Source organism: Delphinapterus leucas, chromosome 9 (assembly GCF_059928025.1).
Source record: "Delphinapterus leucas isolate spDelLeu-1000000601 "Yukka" chromosome 9, BTC_Dleu_Yukka2, whole genome shotgun sequence".
NCBI lineage: Eukaryota > Metazoa > Chordata > Mammalia > Artiodactyla > Monodontidae > Delphinapterus > Delphinapterus leucas.
Window position 1 is genome coordinate 28,470,043 of NC_143137.1, and position 19,070 is coordinate 28,489,112.

Here is a 19,070-nt window from a genome sequence, read left to right on the forward strand (position 1 = left end):
AAAAGTTGCATAAAATATTTGACTAATTATTCAATAAAATGTAGAGATTAGTAAATTCTATTTTAAGTATTCAAAAGTAATGTCCTAAATGCACATTTTTTTTCACAGCAAGTTAAGAATAAACCAAACCAAAACCAGATAATTTTCAAATTTTCCATTAAGAAAAGGACATTTTAAAATGTTACGATTCATAGTTACTGCTGTATCATGCTGATGCTTTGCAAATAAGCAAATCTTGTAGTGTACGAGTGCACAGATTTGCTCCAGCTGGAAGTGACATATCCAATTGACAAATACAAGAGTCCCCTTTTAAACATACCAGCCAAGAGGTTGTTCTCTTTGAAAATAATCACCAGTTATCATTCCACTTATGAGCCCTTCTATTTGTAAAAAAGTGTGTTTTGATATTCCCCATGATTGAAAAGTTAGTGCTAAATCTCTGTATAATGATTACCTCAAATAAAATGGATAAAGCTCTTAACTTCCCTTTTCCTTTAACGGCTTCCTCAAAACTTGAAAATCGGTCCGCATCAAAGCAGTAGATTTGCATCTATAAATGTAACAAAGATGCCTTTATTACATACAAAGATTTCACAAGAAAGTCAGCAAAAAGACAATAAAATAATTTATCAGTTCATTAAATTCTATTTGAAAAATTCTATAAACTATATAATTCTATATTTTGTGAATTTTCAAAATATTTTATCAATTACATGTATACACAACTATCACTTATCCTTCAATGAAGAAAGAAATACAAAGTTGGACAGATCTAGAACTGAAATTACCACTTTGTGATTACCAGGGGACACTGAATAATTTACTAGAGCAATTATCAAATGTAATAAATTATCAAATGTTATTTTCACTATTTTGATGGAATTCTTTCAAATATGGTTTCATTCTTTCCTGAATGGACATGCCTTTCTTGATGGTCTGAGCTACCAGTTTTGGACATTATTGTATTGTGCTCTACTAACAGTGAAACTCTCAAGAACTCTTTGCTTCTACCTAAAAAATACCAAAGGAGTCATAAATTCCTTATTTTAAGTCTCTCCCCACTGGTGCGAGGCTATCCCTTGTTCATTTCTACTTCAGTCCACACATCTATCTATAACAGCCTCCACTCTCACTTACAAGCTGGTGCTCCTAGGGTCGTGGGCTTGGAAATTTGATAACTCAGGTAGTTTAGACATATAATTAAGGGAAGAGCAGAAAGCCTCTGAAAAGATTAATGTGCATTTAGGGCTATGGATCAGAGAAAGAGCAGGTGTGAAGCAGAGGAAGGCAGTGGCTCCTGCCTTGGGTGGTCACCAAAACCTTTTCAGAGAGAGGATTTCCAAGTTGACCCCTGAAGCATGCGTGGCTTTAAAGTTGACAGATGAAAAAGCAGAAGAGATGAATGTGTGTTCAGGTCAGAGGGACCAGCTAGGAAAAGGCCTACAGGCAAGAAAGTATGAGAAGTGTGGGAAATGGCAAGTAGTTTGTTAGAAGTTCAGTTGAACACACGTGAGAGGAGAAGAGAGATATGAGGCTGGAGAAGTAGGCAGGGGCCACACAGGCAGTCCCAGCAGTTTGGGCTGGAGGGCAATAGAAGTCCCTGATGGGAAGGGGGCAGGGCTGGGGAGAAGCGGGGAGAGCAGAAGGGATTAAGACTGGAGAGAAACTAGCTGCAGGGACTTAGATACTCAAGTAAGAGACAAAGGTGGTTTGAACCTTTTTCTGACCTCCCACATCATTTAGGGGCAGAACTGAGGCGCTGATTATAGGATATGAGAGGCCGGAAAGAAAGAGCAGGTCACGCATACCCCCCAGTTTCCCTGCTTGCACAATTATGTGGAGAGTGTTTTGAAAAACAAACAAGATGGAATTCCCTGGCGGTCCAGTGGTTAGGATTCCGGGCTTTCACTGCCGTGGGCCCAGGTTCAATCCCTGGTCAGGGAACCAAGATCCCGCTAAGCCGCGTGGCGCGGCCAAAAAAATAAAAATAAATAAAATAAGTAAATAAAATTAAAACCATGAATGTTTTTAAAAAATAAAATAAAAAGCAAACAACAAACAAATGACATATCTGAGAGACAACTTGAGGGGCTTTTAAATAAGAAAAATACGTGAGGTTTAGTACACAGATTCTGTATAATTTATTTTGCTGAATCACAGCTTTTGTTATTGTTAGAGTTTTTCTTGATTTTCACCATTGTTCTAAGTAGTATTGTGAGAGAGCTAAACTCTCGGAAGTGAGAATGTTATGTGTTTAATGGGTTGACTTTCGTTTTTTTAACAAACCAAATTTGATAAACATGCTTTTCTTTAAGGATATTTAAAAAATTATAAGTCATAAACTTGAATGTGCTTCTCCACATTAAAATATTTTAATCCTTTATGAAATAACTAATTTATCTTATTTTTATTATCAATAACTATTTTGGATTATAAAAGTAATACAGATTTATTACAGGTAATATTGAAAATATGGCAACTTTAAAGGAGAAAAGAAAAGGCACCTATAATGCCATCACCCAGAGAAAATCACTATTAATGTTTTCTTGGTTTCCTTCAATTATTTTTACAATAGCAATAATTCAATCTTTCATTTAATCCTCATAATAACTTTACAGAGATGTGCTACTACTATTATGTCAATTTCACAGAACAGAAACAGAAGCTTAGGGAAATTAAATAATTTTTACAATGTCATGTCATATAGCTACTAATTAGACGGTGAAGCCAGTATTCAAGCCTCGTCCATTTGACTCAGACTGTACTCTCAGCCACTAATTAATTTCATGTTTTACAAAATTTGGAATAATAATACTGTGTATACGGGTTCAAGCCCTGGTCGGGGAAGATCCCACACGCCGCGGAGCTACTAAGCCCGTGCGCCACAATTACTGAGCCTGCGCTCTAGAGCCCACAAGCCACAACTACTGAAGCCCTTGTGCCTGGAGCCCGTGCTCCACAATAAGAGAAGCCACCACATTGAGAAGCCCGCGCACCGAAACAAAGAGCAGCCCCCGCTCACCGCAACTAGAGAAGGCCCGTGCGCAGCAAGGAAGACCCAACGCAGCCAAAAATAAATACTTAATTAATTAATTAAAAAAAAAAGACTGTGTATACTATTTTACGTTCCACTTTTTAAAAGCACTTATGATGAACTTTTTCTGGTAAATAAATAGTTGAAAAACATGATTTTTACAAGATCTATAATAATCTATCATAATGTATTTAATCATTTCCTTTTGTTTCAATTTTTATTATTGTAAATAAGTCTTTGCACATAAATTCTTATGTCCTTAATTATTCTTCAGACTAAATTGCTACAAACTGAAATGTGAATATTGAGAATAAAACATTTAAAGTTCTTGATAAAAACAAGTGAACTGCTTCCCAGAAAGTCTACCAATTTATACTTTCTCCAGACATGTATGAAAGTATTTACATATTTCACTGCACACACACTATTTATTATAATTATATTTATCTTGCCAATTTTTAATCTGAAAATTTTCTCATTTTAATTTGAAGCTTTCTGATTCTCCAGTATGTTGATAAAATTTTCCCCTTTTATTCCTACTGGGCTATGGAAAGAATTTCATTCATTCACTCATCAGTATTTATTGATCATCTATAATGTGACACTCTGCATTACCAGGACGTGGAAAATCACATATGGATCTTATTGAGCTTAGGCTAGTGAAGAAGGCAGATATTAACCAACTAAACAAAATATAGCTGTATAAATTATAAAGTTGATTACAAATGAATTAAATTATATGCTAAATAAAATCCCAATGATTTAGAAAACGAAATAGTAACTAGTGGAACTATTGACTTACCTCCAGTGGAAATTTTTGTCCTTCTAAACTATGTTCTGATCCATCAGATGACATATTGCATTTTCCCCAGTGAAAAGTTATCTTGCTTGCTTTGAACACCGTTTCTGAAACTCCTCCACTGAGACGGTAGTCATTTGTGAGATTAATTTCCACTTAAAAAAAAACAATAAAATTGCATCTAAGTTTCTGAGAATCAAAATTGCAAATTTAACTAAATTTTCATCTATTAAAGTACATTAATAAAATCATTTATTTGATACATTTAGAAGAAGTTACCATTTTGGAAGCTGAACTTTGTAACTCTGCATAGTACACTTAATGTGTCCTATTGCCACAAATGTAAAATAAACCTAAGACCTTAACTGCTATACAGCACTAAAAGCAGCAGACAGGCAGTCCACCTGCCCTGTCTGTTTGGTGTTCCAAGATTTGTTTGTTTGGTGTCCAAAGCCCTGCTCCCCTAACGCATCAGAGGGTAGTGCAGGGATAGTTAAAGGGAGAAGGAACAGAGGAGTGGAAAGAGGAAGTCTTTTCCTGGGGGTACCCCCAACCTTCTCAAGGTCAGCCTGTTTCTACTCTTTAACAGGCTGCTGCTTTTGTCCCATCTCCTTATGCCCCCAAGCATCACTCCAGGCTTCAACAAGCTTCAGAACTTCTGTCCTAGACTGTGGCAAGGAAGGCGGGAGACCCATTCCCTTTGAAGGGGTTTAAGCCATCTCGTGTTTGAAGCCTCGGTTGCAACTCTTAGAATCTTAAGCTCTCCTATTTCAGTTCCGTAGCAGATACTATCTGACTATACTTTAGGAGTCATCTGGAGATTAATGATCCTCTGGAGACCCGAATGCAATATTTCAATGTCTCTCAATCAGATTTAAATAGTCTTTGTTCTATCAAGCAGAAACCACTGTTGGCATTAGGAACAGAATCCAACACATTGGCCAGTATAAAGTCTGCCAAATAAAACATAATTCTTAACTTTTAGGCTGTGCTTTTTTTTCCAGTGGACACCAGCCAGCTAGAGATATAAACTTTCATGAATAATAACAATAGCAACAAACACAATAACAATAATGGTCAACATTTATCACTTACGACATGCCATGCATTACACTACTTTACATGTATTAAATATTTGATCCTCACACAACCCTAGGAAGAAGATACCATTACAATCCCTATTTAACAGATAAGGAAATTGAGTCACAGAGAGGTTAAGTAACTTGCTCAAGGTTCCACACTGTGCTTTAAATGGCCAGTAGTGAACCTAAAAAGTGTGGCTCTAAAGATCAAGTGCTTTACCACATTCCACTAAGAAAAATAAAGCAGAGATTACATGCTTTACTGCTTTGTAACATCCTTTAAAACTGGTAATTAAAATGTCAAGATTTGGGACAATATACTATTATGTATAAATTAATAATATCTTATAACATGTAATAATTTTTCAAATTATTCATTCAGAAAAATACTTACTGAATGCTTACTATTTATCAGGCACTGATGTTGAAAATTCCTACCCTCACGGGACTTAAAATTAAATTACCACGTTAAAATAATTATATTACCAAAATATGGAAAACAGAGAAAAATACCACTAATGATAAAACCACACCAACATAGCTACTATTATAGTGAATATTTTTTCTAATCTTTTTCCTGTATTTGTTTTTACATAACTTCCCGATATATATACGATTTCATTTAACCTATAAGATCAGAAAAACAATACTGTTCACTTTTATAAACTATTTTGTCTATCTGTTGTTTACTGGAATTTTTTATGGTATTATATTTTGCATACTAAGAGAAAAAACTTAGAGAGTGCTTCCTAAGGCTGGTATATAATTTTAAACTGTCTAATAGAAGGGCTAGTAATTTCTTAAAATTCAATTATAGTAGATTGCTTTTTTCACATCCAAATATTGAACACAGCACAAGGCTGAGCAGACAAGATCAAATAAAATGCCCAAGAAAAAGAAATCCTGATTGACTAAGTGATTAACCAGTGATGGGGTTATTAAATTACAATAGCTATATATTATGTTATCTTTAACAGCTCTTCCAGTGGAGGCATCTTTATTGTTATATTACTGGAGAACACGATATTATGACTTTGGTCATTTAATTTTTTGTACACATTTTCAGAAGGTCTAAACTTCCAATTTTCTATTTGACTTCTTCTACCTATAGTTTCTATCCAGTTCAGAATACATCATTCAAAGGAAAATAAAAGGAAAATAACCTAAACATACTCTAGGTCTGATAAACATATTAACGTCAGAAATAAAATGCAAATATTTTACCTGTTTTCCCAGTGTTATGAATGAATGTGTTTTCCAAAGATGTTTTATCCCAACCCTGAAATTTAAGTTTCTTAAGATTCACATTTACTTGTGTAAGATCTTCATCAATATTGATAGGAGATTGTTTGGGGCTATTACATGTTGGATATTTCTTTCCCCAATTTTTTTGATTCAATGCTCCTAGGGGGAAAAAAAAAGTAAGAAGTCAGTTTTTTAAATTACCATGCAAAAGCTAAATTTTATATTTATAAAGTAGTTAATATGTTACATAAAAATAGACACAATAGTAGGGAAAATTGGGACATCTTTAAACCAATTCTTAAAATAATTACAGTTGGACCTCTGTATTCACAGGTTTCACTTCTGCAGATTCAACTAATCTCAGAGCAAACACATTTGGTAAAAATAATTCCAGAATGCTCCATAGCACTGGCAACTATTTACATAGCATTTACATTGTATATACAACTATTTACATAGCATTTACATTGTATTAGGTATTATAAATAATCTAGAGATAATTAGAAGAATACGGGAGGATGTATGTAGGTTATATGCAAATACTACACCATTTTATATAAAGGACTTGAGCATCACAGATTTTGCTATCCGAGGGAATCCTGGAACCAATTCTTCTCCAATACTGAGAAATAACTATATGCCTAGATTTCGATTCTGGGTTTTAGTATGATACACTATGAGAAGATGCTTATAGAACAAGTGCAGGGTTCAACAATGGCCTTGTTTAGCCATCACGCTCTTCCAAATCAACAGAAAACCTACTTGTCCTATCAGATAGTCCTAGCTCAGGGTTCCAGATTGAAGCATGTCCAGACGAGAGGAGTTAAGTTCCGACTTCCTTAGTACTCTCCACGGGGATGGGGTGGGGGGGAGGCCCCTTTAGACTTTCTCTTATCCCTGCGTTGAACGATTTGGTTTAATTTCCATCTGCTCAGGGCTTATTTATAAAAATGTAATCACCAGGCTCTCCTTGAAATATCTCCTTCCTTCCCCTCTCCCCCTTTTTTTTCCTGGTTATAAAGCCTAACAGATTTTATGGTTTAACAATAGAAAAAATAAAACAGGGCTTTCTCTAAAGATTTTTGCTTACAGTGAAGTGAATTTTCATCTATTCCACAGAATGAATAGTCCTCTAAATCCAAATTGCCCTATGTTGCCTTTATTTCACCACTACCTGAAACCACAAACCATCTCTCATAACCTATTTCACTGGACATTAACTTAGCTAAGCACCCAAGCAGTGCTAACAATGGGTATGTTTTATTTAATGTTCATCTATTAAAATATATGCAATGTTGTGAGTCCAAGTCTCAACCTCTTCTCTGGCTAAACTCTAGCATTTCTGCCGCCATTCCACGAAAGAGCAGGTAGCCGCACCGTTTTCAGCTTCTATCCTTTCAAATGCTTTTCTTTCAGAACATGAGTATGGGTAAGGCCAAGATTTCACATGGTTGATGTTCAGAGAAATTATAAGAAAACATACACTCCATACAACTCTAGTCTATGCCATCTTCTTTTTGTGATAAGGGAATCAGTGAGGATCGACTTACATGCAAGCTCTCATAATGTGATAAAGCTAATTTTGCATAATTTAACCCAGGAAAGAAATACTAATTAGTCACACCATGAAACTGCCTATATAGCCAGGGAAATTTTGGTAATTCATCTCCTAGTGAGGCATACACCAGAATCAATAATAGCTGCTGAAAACTTATTTTATTTCAAAATCTAGCTCTCTGTTTAGACAGCACTTGAATACAATATGCTTTAAATATGCACAGTGATGCACGTTTTGGCTTCTGGGAACAGCTTTAACAATTTGAGTAATAATACGTTAATTTCACTGTAAAGAACACTGGCATGGGGACAAGAAAACACTGCTTGTTTTACTAGTGTCAATGCAAGAGAAGCAGAGAAAGAAATTGCAGTACGAATCAATAAACAACTTTTTATTGCTTACATTTTTTCAAACAGTACAATAAATTCTGAGCACACTTAGGAAGAGTCTCATAGTTGTCGTGCATAGAAACACAAAGTTTTAAGTCTCTAGAGCACTGAATATGAGTTATAACCTGTTTTGTCCACAGCATTTAGTGCTCATCTCTACTTGGATTCTAACTTAGCATATCCACAACTGAACACTGGATTTCTGCCCTACAAGTGCCTCCTATAATCACTGCCATCCCCTAAACACAGAAGTCATCCTGGTGCCTCTGTTTCCTCCTCAGCAAGCCCTTTTGCGTCTACCTTCAAAATATGTCCTTAATCAGATCATTTCTCATCTCAACTGTTAGCACCCTTAGCCCAAGCCACCGTCATCGCTGGCCTGTTAGTCTTGCTGTTTCACATGCAGCAACACCATCACCTAGGAGATTGTCAGGAGAGTCAGGCCTCCACTGTAGCCTTACCAAGTTGGAATCTACAATTTAACCCAATCCCCAGGAGATTCACACACATGTTAAATTTTGAGAAGCAACGGCTTAGACATCTCCAGCGCCTTCTAATTAGTCTCCAGCTTCTTCTCTTGCCCCTTTCACAATTTTGTTCCCCACCTACCTGGTAGGCAGGATTCCGAGATGACCCCCCACACTCTAGTGTCTAGAAAAAAAGCCTGGCACATAGTAGGTATTCAATAAACATTTGCTGAATGACTGAAACAGACAAAAAATGATGATGTCTTTCATTTTATGAGTCTGAGCTCACAGGGGTCTAACATAAGATGAAAACAAGAAAAAAAGAATGAAAACTGACCGACTGAAGAAATATTTCTAAACTCAACTGCAGATCACATCTGACTGTTTGTTATATGACAATTTTGTTGAGTAGTCCCCACTAAATTTCTGCTGAAGGATATAAAGAAAGATCTCGTGTCCAAATTGTATGTTGTCTGACCTTGTACAGCACAATGATCCTGAGTCACTGGATCTCTGAAGTGTATGAGTGTAGACTCAGTTTAAAATACCTACTAGATCGTGATGTCAAGTACGGTATAGGTTCAGGAAGCCTCCTTAATTTCTGTGATTAACAGACGAAATAGAAGAACCAGAACAGGCAAAAGGAAATTTTTTAGTGAAAAGGCTGTACAACAGAAAAAGTCCCGAAAAATAAGACCTTGATGTTCTTTTTGCAGTGAACTCTGAAAAGAGGATGTCTCAAATCATCATAAGTAGAGACCCAGGGAAAGTAAATCAATAAAGTGTTAAGATTGCACACAAGGACGAAACATAAATCAAAGAGGCATTAAATATACTTTAGCTGTTTTTAATAATGAACCATTAGGTTAACCTTACGCTTAAACATTACTTTTAAAATTCCCAAATTAATGTTTTTAATTTTGCAGTTGGAGACCTCAGTCCATGTCATAATAAAAACCAGGATGACATACCCAAGGAAGCAGGTGTACAGAATTCACTAGAACTATATTGTATCACTTGAGTGTTATTAACAAATGTTGTGAAGGAAGAAATTAGGCTATGCATTGTAGTTGCAGCAGAAGTTTATCAGGGTGATTTACCCATCAGGAGGACTGCAGAGTACTAAATGTCAGCTCTAGAGAATTAAAATAAATTATTCATTCATGTATTCATCTATTCTTTCATCCGTGTATTGACTCACCTGAACTAGTACCACTCCAATAAATTTGCTGTGCTCACCTGTGTTGGAGCACTTCACAGACTGTATGCTGTTTGTCACCTTAGCTATCGCATCTGTATCTCATTGCCAAGCTCGGAGTCTGGCACACAGTAGAAATAAATTAAATGCTTGGAAAATAGGCTCTGCACACCAAGTGAATGTATTCAGTATTTACACCCTGTGCACTCTTGGTTCCAAGCAGAATGGAAAGTGACTGTAGGCTCTGTAGGAGATGAGCATGGGCTCAAGTTTGTTTGTTTATTCTTGCATCCCAGAAGGTTGGGGGCGTGTTCAAGAAAAAGTAGACAAATGCCTGAAGGAGTAGATGGGATGAAAGAAGGTAAACGTGGATATCAAAGCACACAATGCAGGCCTTGAGGGATGGGTAGAATCTTGACAGGCAGAGGGGAACTGAGAGCATGTCTGGTTGAGCGATGAGCCTGAGCAAACTCATGGCGGCAGAAAAGTGTGGAGAGTGAATGCCGAGGACTTCTACAGAGGGAGATGGAAAGGCAGACTGTGATCAGACATACCTGGGGAGGCCAGTGGGAGGCACTGAGGCTTTGGAAGGCTAAGGAGCTTACTGCTGCCTTATCAGAGAGGTTGAGCTGGCTGGAATGCAGGATGAGCAGGGAGAGGGAGGCTGCATAATTAGCGGACATTTCCCTTGGCATCTTCTATTTGTCTTCATCTGATGTGTACATAATCCCTGTGCAATGGACTGAATGTTTATGTCCCTCCAAAATTCGTAAGTTAGAATCCTAATCTCCAATGTGATGCCATTTGGTGGTGGGGCCTTTAGGAGGTGATTAGGTCATAAGGGCTCTGACTAACACAAAGGATTAATGCCTTTATGAAAGAGATGCCAGAGAGATCCCTCGCCCCTTCTGAAATGTGAGGTTACAGTGAAAAAATAATGGCCTAGGAAGCAGCCCTCACTAGATACAAAATCTGCTGGTGCCTTGATCTTGGACTTCCAGTCTTCAGAACTGTGACAAATAAACTCCCGTTGTTTATAAGCCACCAGTCTATGGTATTTTGTTAGAGCAGCCTGAATGGCTAAGGTACCTTGTATTTATTTGAACTACAGTATGTCTTTTTCTTATTTGTATCGTAATTCCAGAACCTTTCTTAGAACCTGGCACTTAAGGATTAAATAAACATTTCCTGAATGAATAAATACTTCAATAAAATATCTACAGTTACCTACACTTCAATGTCTTTGTACTACACACCTTCTAAATAGGAACACATTCTAAAAAACATTCTGTGTAGGGAAGTATTTATTACTCCACCAGTCTCTAACATAAAGATATCAACTGAGGAAAACTAAAGTTTAAAATAAAGAAGGAATGAGTAAAAAAAAAAATACCAATGAAGATTTTTAATATTTGAAGAAAAAAGTGAGAAAATGATGAAAATGAAAGTCAAAGAAAAAATCATCCTCTCTGTTTTTTGCATGATTCCTGTTGAGTCTTACCTTCTAATATCAGAAAAATGGATAAAATAATTATAATACAGTGTAAGGTATTCAGCAGACATCCACTGAAATTTCATTTAAATATGATTTTAAAATCCCAATATTTGTTTCTTTTCAAGGTTATCGTAAGTTACTGATATTTAACAAACTTTGAATAACAGTAGACTTAGGACTGATTCTTTAAAGACCAAGATATCGTTAAGAAAAATACATACTGCTTTTAATCTTAATGAATTTCTTGTCTAGTCCAGGTCTTGACGTAAGAAAATGTTTGTGTCTCTACACATTTACGTATAAAAATATTATTATTATTAAGAGGCAAAAATAAATGTAATACTGGAATGTCGACTGTAGTAATGATTGTGGCATTAACTGCAAGTAATTGCTTTGAATAAACTCCGCTCAAGATTCCATACACCATAAATCAAAGCTTTATAAATGACTCTGGACTTGCTTTGTGTGCTAACAAATATACCAAAAGCCAAAATTTATAAGTCACTGAAATAGCATAAAGCTATCAGCAGTGAAATGTCTTGGATTCAAATTTCAGTTTATTCAAATACAAAAATGAAACAAACCAGTGTTATTTTCAATAAAAGCATAGCATATAACTTAGTACTCCAGCAAACTGTATATATATACTTAAGTATGCACTTTTCAGATAAGGCAACCAGCTGCCTGAGAAAGGGAGCTTCCTCAAAGATTAGAAAATAAACCCCTGAAGTACTGAGTAACAGTCATTGAGTGATTTTATGTCACACCAGTAAGTGTCATCGTTTGAAAGCAAAGGAAGAAAGATGTCTGAGGTAACTTTCTATGTTGAGAACAAGAATGACGATGTATTTTTACACACACAAATCAGTGTGCCTGCTTATGGTTTTGGTTTAACAGAGGTTTTAGGAGCTAGAGAGAGCAAAGCAGTTGGTGAATATAGATAATGGTTGCTATTAAAACTGTGCTGAAAGTAGATCAAATGCAAACAATTTCAGCACGAGAAGCTGTTTAGTCAAGACTGCGTTTTCCCTTATTATCTGCCCTAATGGGACACTCACATCAGGGCAGCAGAAAATCTTTGCAAGCCTGGCAGATATATCCAATTGCCAGAGGGTTACAAATGTCAGGGAAGGTAGTTATCAACTGATTCAGGAAAATGCTAGCACAAAACTTCCTTAAGCACTATGATGTTGAAGAACATTATTAATTGAAGTTCAGTATAAATAGAGAGAGCGATCAGAAACTTACTTCAAAGTTCCTGTTTAAAATTTTATGACTTGGGGCTTCCCTGGTGGAGCAGTAGTTGGGAGTCCGCCTGCCAGTGCAGGGGACGTGGGTACGAGCCCTGGTCCAGGAAGATCCCACATGCTGTGGAGCAACTAAGCCTGTACGCCACAACCACTGAGCCTGAGCTCTAGAGCCCGTGAGCCACAACTGCTGAAGCCGGCTCGCCTGGAGCCTGTGCTCCACAGCCAGGGGGGCCGCCGCGGTGAGAGGCCCATGCACGGCAGCAGGGAGTAGCCCCCCACTCGCTGCAGCTGGAGAGGGCCTGCGTGCAGCAGAGAAGACCCAATGCAGCCCAAAATAAATTAATTAATTAAATAAATTAAAAAAAAACTTGTTTAAAAAAAAAGTTTATGACTTTTTCAAGTTGGAAAAATCTGAGGTAAACAAATAAAAACCTTAAGAAAACAACAGCAATAAAAATTACTACTCTATAATGCAATAAACAACTTAAGTTTTTACAGACCACGGGGAAAACAAAAATAAAAACACAAGGTGAAGATCTAAGGACACCGACATAGTAAAAAACTATTACTCTGAAGATAAGTAATTCCAACCTGATAATAGGCGGTGGGTACAAACGAAATCAATGAGCAGAACAAGTAGACTGGTACTTCTAATGGGTCACAGTTAACCAGTGCTTTAATCAGAAAATGAAATGAATCCTATGGAGAAGTAAAGAAGAATTGAATCAAGGCAGGGAATTTGGGGGGTACAAACTAACACAACAGAATTCAAGACTAAAAGCAGGATGTCATTTCAAAGGATTTAGGAATGTTCAAATGATTTTTATTTGAAAGTGAGAAAGGGATATAGGCAAAGGATGACTCCCAAGATCCTGACTGGAGTATACCTGGGTGTATCATGGTACCCGTTATGTTGATAGAGAGAATGGATAGAAAGAAAGACTTTGCCTCTGGCTTTGAACCTACAGACTGAGATTTCCATGGAGGCTCATTAGGCAATCAAAAATATGGGTCCAAGAGCCATTAAGAAGTCCAGACTACAGATAGAGACTGGGGAACATTAATGAGGGGGTAATTTAAAACCATGAACGTGGATGAAATATTTCAATTAAAGTCAATAAGGAAGAAGAAGGTCAATGATGAGACACTGAAGGGTATTAACATTTAGGGAGCCTAAGGGGAGGAGGGAGCACCCAAAGAAATTAAGAATAAGTGGCCTGAAAAAGAATTGCGAATTTAGAAGAAAACGGTATCCTGAAAGTCATAGAAGGATGGTTCCAGCAATGAGAGATTATCCCAAAGTAAATATCATACACGTCAGAAAGCTTACAGTGTCATGACTGAAGAGTAACTATTGGATTTTGTTATTTCTTAACTCCAAATCTTGTATTCCTAGAATAAAACTATCTCAGTGAATGGTGGACCTGGAATTCAGACTACAGTAGGCAGAAGACTACATTAGTGGTGACAGAGTAGCATTAAAAAAGAGCTTTTTTAAAGCTTGTTATGAAGGAAAGAAGATTGATAGGGTAGCATACAAAGACTGATGCAAGCATGAGGAATGCTTTTTTTAAGACAGAAATTTAAGCATGTATATATATATTGAGGGGAAAAGTTATTATAAGAAGGAGTTTGAATAATGAGAGGTCCATGATCAAGGTTCCCCCAAGGGGAGAAGATAGATCATGGATGGAGGATTATTAGCCTATGAGAGGAAAAGAAACGTAACAAAAAAATCAAGGAAATATGGATTTGTAAACATTCAGAGATGGGGGAGTAAGAAATCTGATGGTTCATACCACAGAGCTTCAGGTGTAGAGCACAATCACATCCCATGGAAGGAAAAGAGGTTGGGAGTTGAGTTGACTTTGGTTCAATCCCAGCACCACCATTTACAGGCACCACTTACCTGTGCCTCAGTTACCTTCTCTGTCAGAAAAGCAATAATCTCTCTCTCTTAGACTGTGCAAATTAAATGAGATAATACATGTAAATGGGCTGGCAGATAGTATGAATTTTCTTAACCCTTTTGCCTATTTTCTCAGGAAAACTGGAAGCAGGATGCATTAGCTGTGGGAGAGATTCAAGAGAGGGAGCTTGAGGAAACCAGTAGAGAATGAAACTGTGGACATTCAAGACTGATGGAAAGCACTGAGGACTCCACTGGTGTGGGCGACCATGAACTTGCAGAGGCACCTCTCAAAAGTGTGTCTGTGTGTGCTTCTGTTTTTGTTTTTTGTTTTTGTAAGTTCAGTAGTCCTGGTGGACAAGCAGAGAGGGTAAGGAGTTGCAGTCCTACAGTGGAGATCAGTAGGGTGGGTGTGATGGAATTAGAAAAGGTCAGGGAACTGGAGATCTGGCTAAAGAGTATTGAAGATCTCCCCAGTCCCCAGTCTCAAATCTGGTGGGGGGGAGACAAAGGTAATTTTTTTAAAAAAGCTATTAAACAGTTACGACCACAGAGTCCTCTGTCATCCTTCATTTTGTTATAAAATGAGAAGAGTGTTAGTGGTGAAGCCCAATACTACAGTGTTTCTACTGCTGTAGCTTGGTATCAAATATTTAATCAAAATCAGAAAAATCACCGCTGAAATTTAACAATTCCCAGAAACCATGAAGACGTCTTGCTGCTCTCTCATCAACCTCTGACAAGCCATCACTTCTAAAAGAAAGAAAAGGTTCAGGCTTTAGGTAACTCTGTGATTAATGTTATGTCCTTTATATTTGCCTGTTTCTCTCCAAATGAGTCCACTGTGTTTAATATTCAGGATTGAGGTTGAAGGCCATGCCAACTGATTAATCGCAGAACTTCAGTGTAGCATTTGCTGTTAACTAACTGACCTCAACAAAAGGCAGGCAAACTATCAGTGGGAAGATGAGAGAAATACAGAGCAAGATTTCATTGTTGCTGCAATCTGTCTATTACCAATGAGATAGCAAACACAGAACCAAAAATACCCCCTGGAAATTACTCCTTTGTTTAAGGAATAAAATACTCTTCTTGTAGAATAGCTCTGAAAGTTGCCTAGGAGTCGCTGTAAACTCCCCTGTGGTCATCAACTTTTCCTCTGCTCCAATAACTGAAGAGCCAAGCTCTTCCAGCAAGGAAGTAGCAGTGCAACAGAGAACGGTGGCAGTGGTGGCGACAGCGACACCACCATCATATCTGCACTCAAAGCTTATAGCCCACATACTTATTATCAGTATGAGGCATAACAGAGGCTCTGTTTCCTACCTTTGCTGGGAGGACCAGGGATTCAGAGTTGAAGACTGAGACACAAACATAACTGAGATCTTTCTATTGGTAATAGGACTTCTGATAATTTTCCTACAGTGTTGTTTATTGCTTCGGTTGAAGAACACGCTGCCTATAAGACCAAAGTTTCTGGTTTAATTCCTAAATAGAACTATCAGTTCCTCCTTTCTTGATAGACTTATCACAAAATACTCTAAAATCAGATCACCTAGATGCATTCTCCTGGTCACACGCAAGGACTAACAAGGAAGCTGTGAGTATCAGAAATCCATTGCTGCAGCTAAGAATACTAAGTTTTATATTATCTTCAGATCCCATCAAAACTTAATTCCATTAAATACAGCTTTTACCTGTTCATTTATTCATTCCTTCATCAAATATTTATAGAGTGTCTAGTGTGAAACAGAATAAAAGTCTAGTACAAAAGGACCTAGAGACTAGAGACTGTCATACAGAGTGAAGTTAAGTCAGAAAGAGAAAAACAAATACCGTACGCTAACACATATATATGGAATCTAAAAAAAAGAAAAAAAAATGGTCATCAAGAACGATTTTTGTATAGAAATAATTTGGGTTAGAAAATAATACAGGGCCCTCAAAAACACATCATTTCATGTGAGCATCCCTTTATTCAAGTCTGCCAGGAATTCTCACTGAAATAAATGAAAGTAGGATGTTGCAGTGAAAATTTGTTTTGTAACTCTTTAAGATTCTGTTACTTAGCCTCCATTAGAATTTTGTTTGCAAGGCCAAATCCAGACTAAACTAAATAGATCTGTCATGGTAACATTACCATTCTGGGTCCTAAATAAGTGTTTCCTTTTAATACACATATTGAAATTTCCTAATATGACAAACTGGGGCACATGAAATGGAGTTTCATGCTCCACTGAACTGAATTCTCTGCAGCTGCTTAGAAATGTTTGGAGAGTTTTAGTGGATTTTATTAATTTTAGCGGCCCTGTTTCCCCTTACATTTGTGAAATACATATTGCTATACATTTTAGTTATTCCAAAAATGTGAATTCATTGATCTGCCTGCTTCAGAGAGCGCTCATGAGAACTAAGAGAAATGATAAGTGCTAATAAATACAATAACAAGAATAGTTGTAAAAAAAAAAAAAGAATAGTTGTAGGTGATAGTCATCAATTTATTTATTCACTACTAGTCTCTGTAAATATAACAGTTGACAGACCAGATAAGGTATTGCTCCGATTAAGCTTCCATTCTATTAGGGAAAGAAAAACAAATAACTAAACAAGATAATGGCAGAGTGTGAGAAGTACTGTCAAAAGAATAAACAGAGTGATGTGATAGGCAGTAGTTTAGCAGAAGCGGGAGGGCCTTTCCAAGAGGGGGACATTTCAACTGAGATACGAAGGAAGAGAAGACAGCCAGTGAAGAGGAGGCGGGTCAGCTTTTCAAGCAAGGGCACAGTAAGTGCAAAGGCACTGAGACAAAATAAAGAGTAGTGTGATTGAGAAAAAGAGTGAAGTGTGGTAATGAAATGGAGAGAGTACGCAACCCGTTATTTTGTGTTAAACACTGTGCTGATGGTTTTCCCTGTACTAGCTCATTTAATCCTCATGGTACTTAATTCTGTGAGGCTTATCCTAATATGAACCATATTTTCAAGTGCTAATAGTGAGGAACAGAGAGGTAAGGAGTCCTACCTATAAAATTAGTCATCCGATAGTGGTGAGGACACGACCTTCACCCAGGAAGTCTGACTCCAGAACCCATGCTTCCAACATTATTCTTATGCTATTTCCCAAAGAAAGCACCATACAAATGTAAATTACTGTTGTTATTATCACGATAAAGTTTTAGTTATCTTTTATAGCTTAGAAAACTCACCTATATTTCCATATTTCATTGCTTAAAGAACGTTGTGCCCTGCTATAGATGCCCGGCTTTACAAAGAATGTAGACAAAGTAGAGACTCTTTGGAAGAAGACCTTCTGGTTGGTAAAGAGTCTTGATATATGTGAAGCAAGTGTGACCCTATCATGAAAAAGGTAAGGCTCGGGAGACTACAGTATCAGTATTCACATATTTAGAGGGACATCCTGAGGAAAAATAACTAAACATTTCACATGACCCTAAGTAGATATAATTTGGAGAGAAATTACTTTTGGAGAGGAACTTATTTTGAAAGAGGAAATGACTTTCTAACATTGAAAACAATCCAAAATTGGAATAAGCTATGCTGGGAGAGATAAAGAGACTCTAACATCAGAGACATTTAAGCCTAAGCAGAAAAACCTATTATCAAGAGTGTTGTATAGAGGACTCAAGCAATGATTGGATAATTGAACCAGGGTGGGTTTTCCCATTCCTAAGGTTCTATGATGGATAAGCGATAGTCAGAAGCCAGGAGAGTCAGACTTGGCAGAGCATGGCATAGAACCCGGATGCCAGATATAGGCGAAGAAGCAAAGTAAGATCCCAGACGGCGGGGTTGCAATTAAATACCAAAACCCCATTTTCTTCTCTAGTTTCAAGGGAACTAGTAATTTGGCTTAGGCTAGAAAGCAGGAGTAACCCTGTCTTAGTGAACAGGTACTCAGCTTTCTACATTTCAAAACCAATCATATCACCCCAGGGAATTGACCATGTAAACATGTCTTTATTAAATTACCTTTAATTCTCATTGCACTGATTTGTTTATCCATATGTCTTCTCCTTCTGGACCCTAGACTCACTGAAGAAAAACTTATATTTGTGTTTTCAGATCTACAAATGTTGCCAAAAAAAAAAAAAAAAGTAACAGAGACAACCAGTAGCAGACCCCTACAAGTCCAGAGAATAGATCAGAAAGTCAAAGTTGGATTTAGAAACATAACATGTTTGTGGCCAGTGTTCACTTTCCAGTTACCCATCAAGGTCATTGACATGTGCTCTTTGAACATGAAATCAGAAGACTAATTCATAAAATATATTTTTGACTCACAAGATTATAAAATCCAAACGATTCTATGAAAACCAGAATGAGTTATGATGGAATTACAGCTTAGATTTGGAATATTTTCTCTATTTGTTGTTCTAGAGATCTACCAAACAGAATCACAGTGAATTCATTGAAAATAAATATTTTGTGCTAAGCCAATATGTCGACCTTTACAGAGATATGGTCTAGGGTCAGCTTCTTTGAAACTCCCAACATTTGGGATAGATCTCTTAAACAAAAGGTAACACTGACTTCTTGGAGTTGAGATGATTACAACCTCAGCTATCTACAAATGAAGAAAAAAAAAATACTTTGTTTGCAATACCTTTTGGTATTATTAGCATAA

At 37.0% G+C, this 19,070-nt stretch overlaps 1 protein-coding gene across 2 annotated transcripts in view; it reads right to left on the minus strand.

Moving 5' to 3' along the window:
* The window catches only part of PTPRZ1 (protein tyrosine phosphatase receptor type Z1), a 163,483-nt gene that overhangs the window by 70,126 nt on the left and 74,287 nt on the right, over positions 1-19,070 (minus strand). For both annotated transcript variants that reach the window (XM_022582351.2, XM_089917460.1), the window contains exons 3-5: positions 6,140-6,319; positions 3,837-3,988; positions 455-550 (exon numbers count right to left, since the gene is read on the minus strand). In XM_022582351.2, the coding sequence (XP_022438059.2) occupies positions 455-550; positions 3,837-3,988; positions 6,140-6,319 (428 nt within the window). The remainder of the gene's footprint in view (positions 1-454; positions 551-3,836; positions 3,989-6,139; positions 6,320-19,070) is intronic.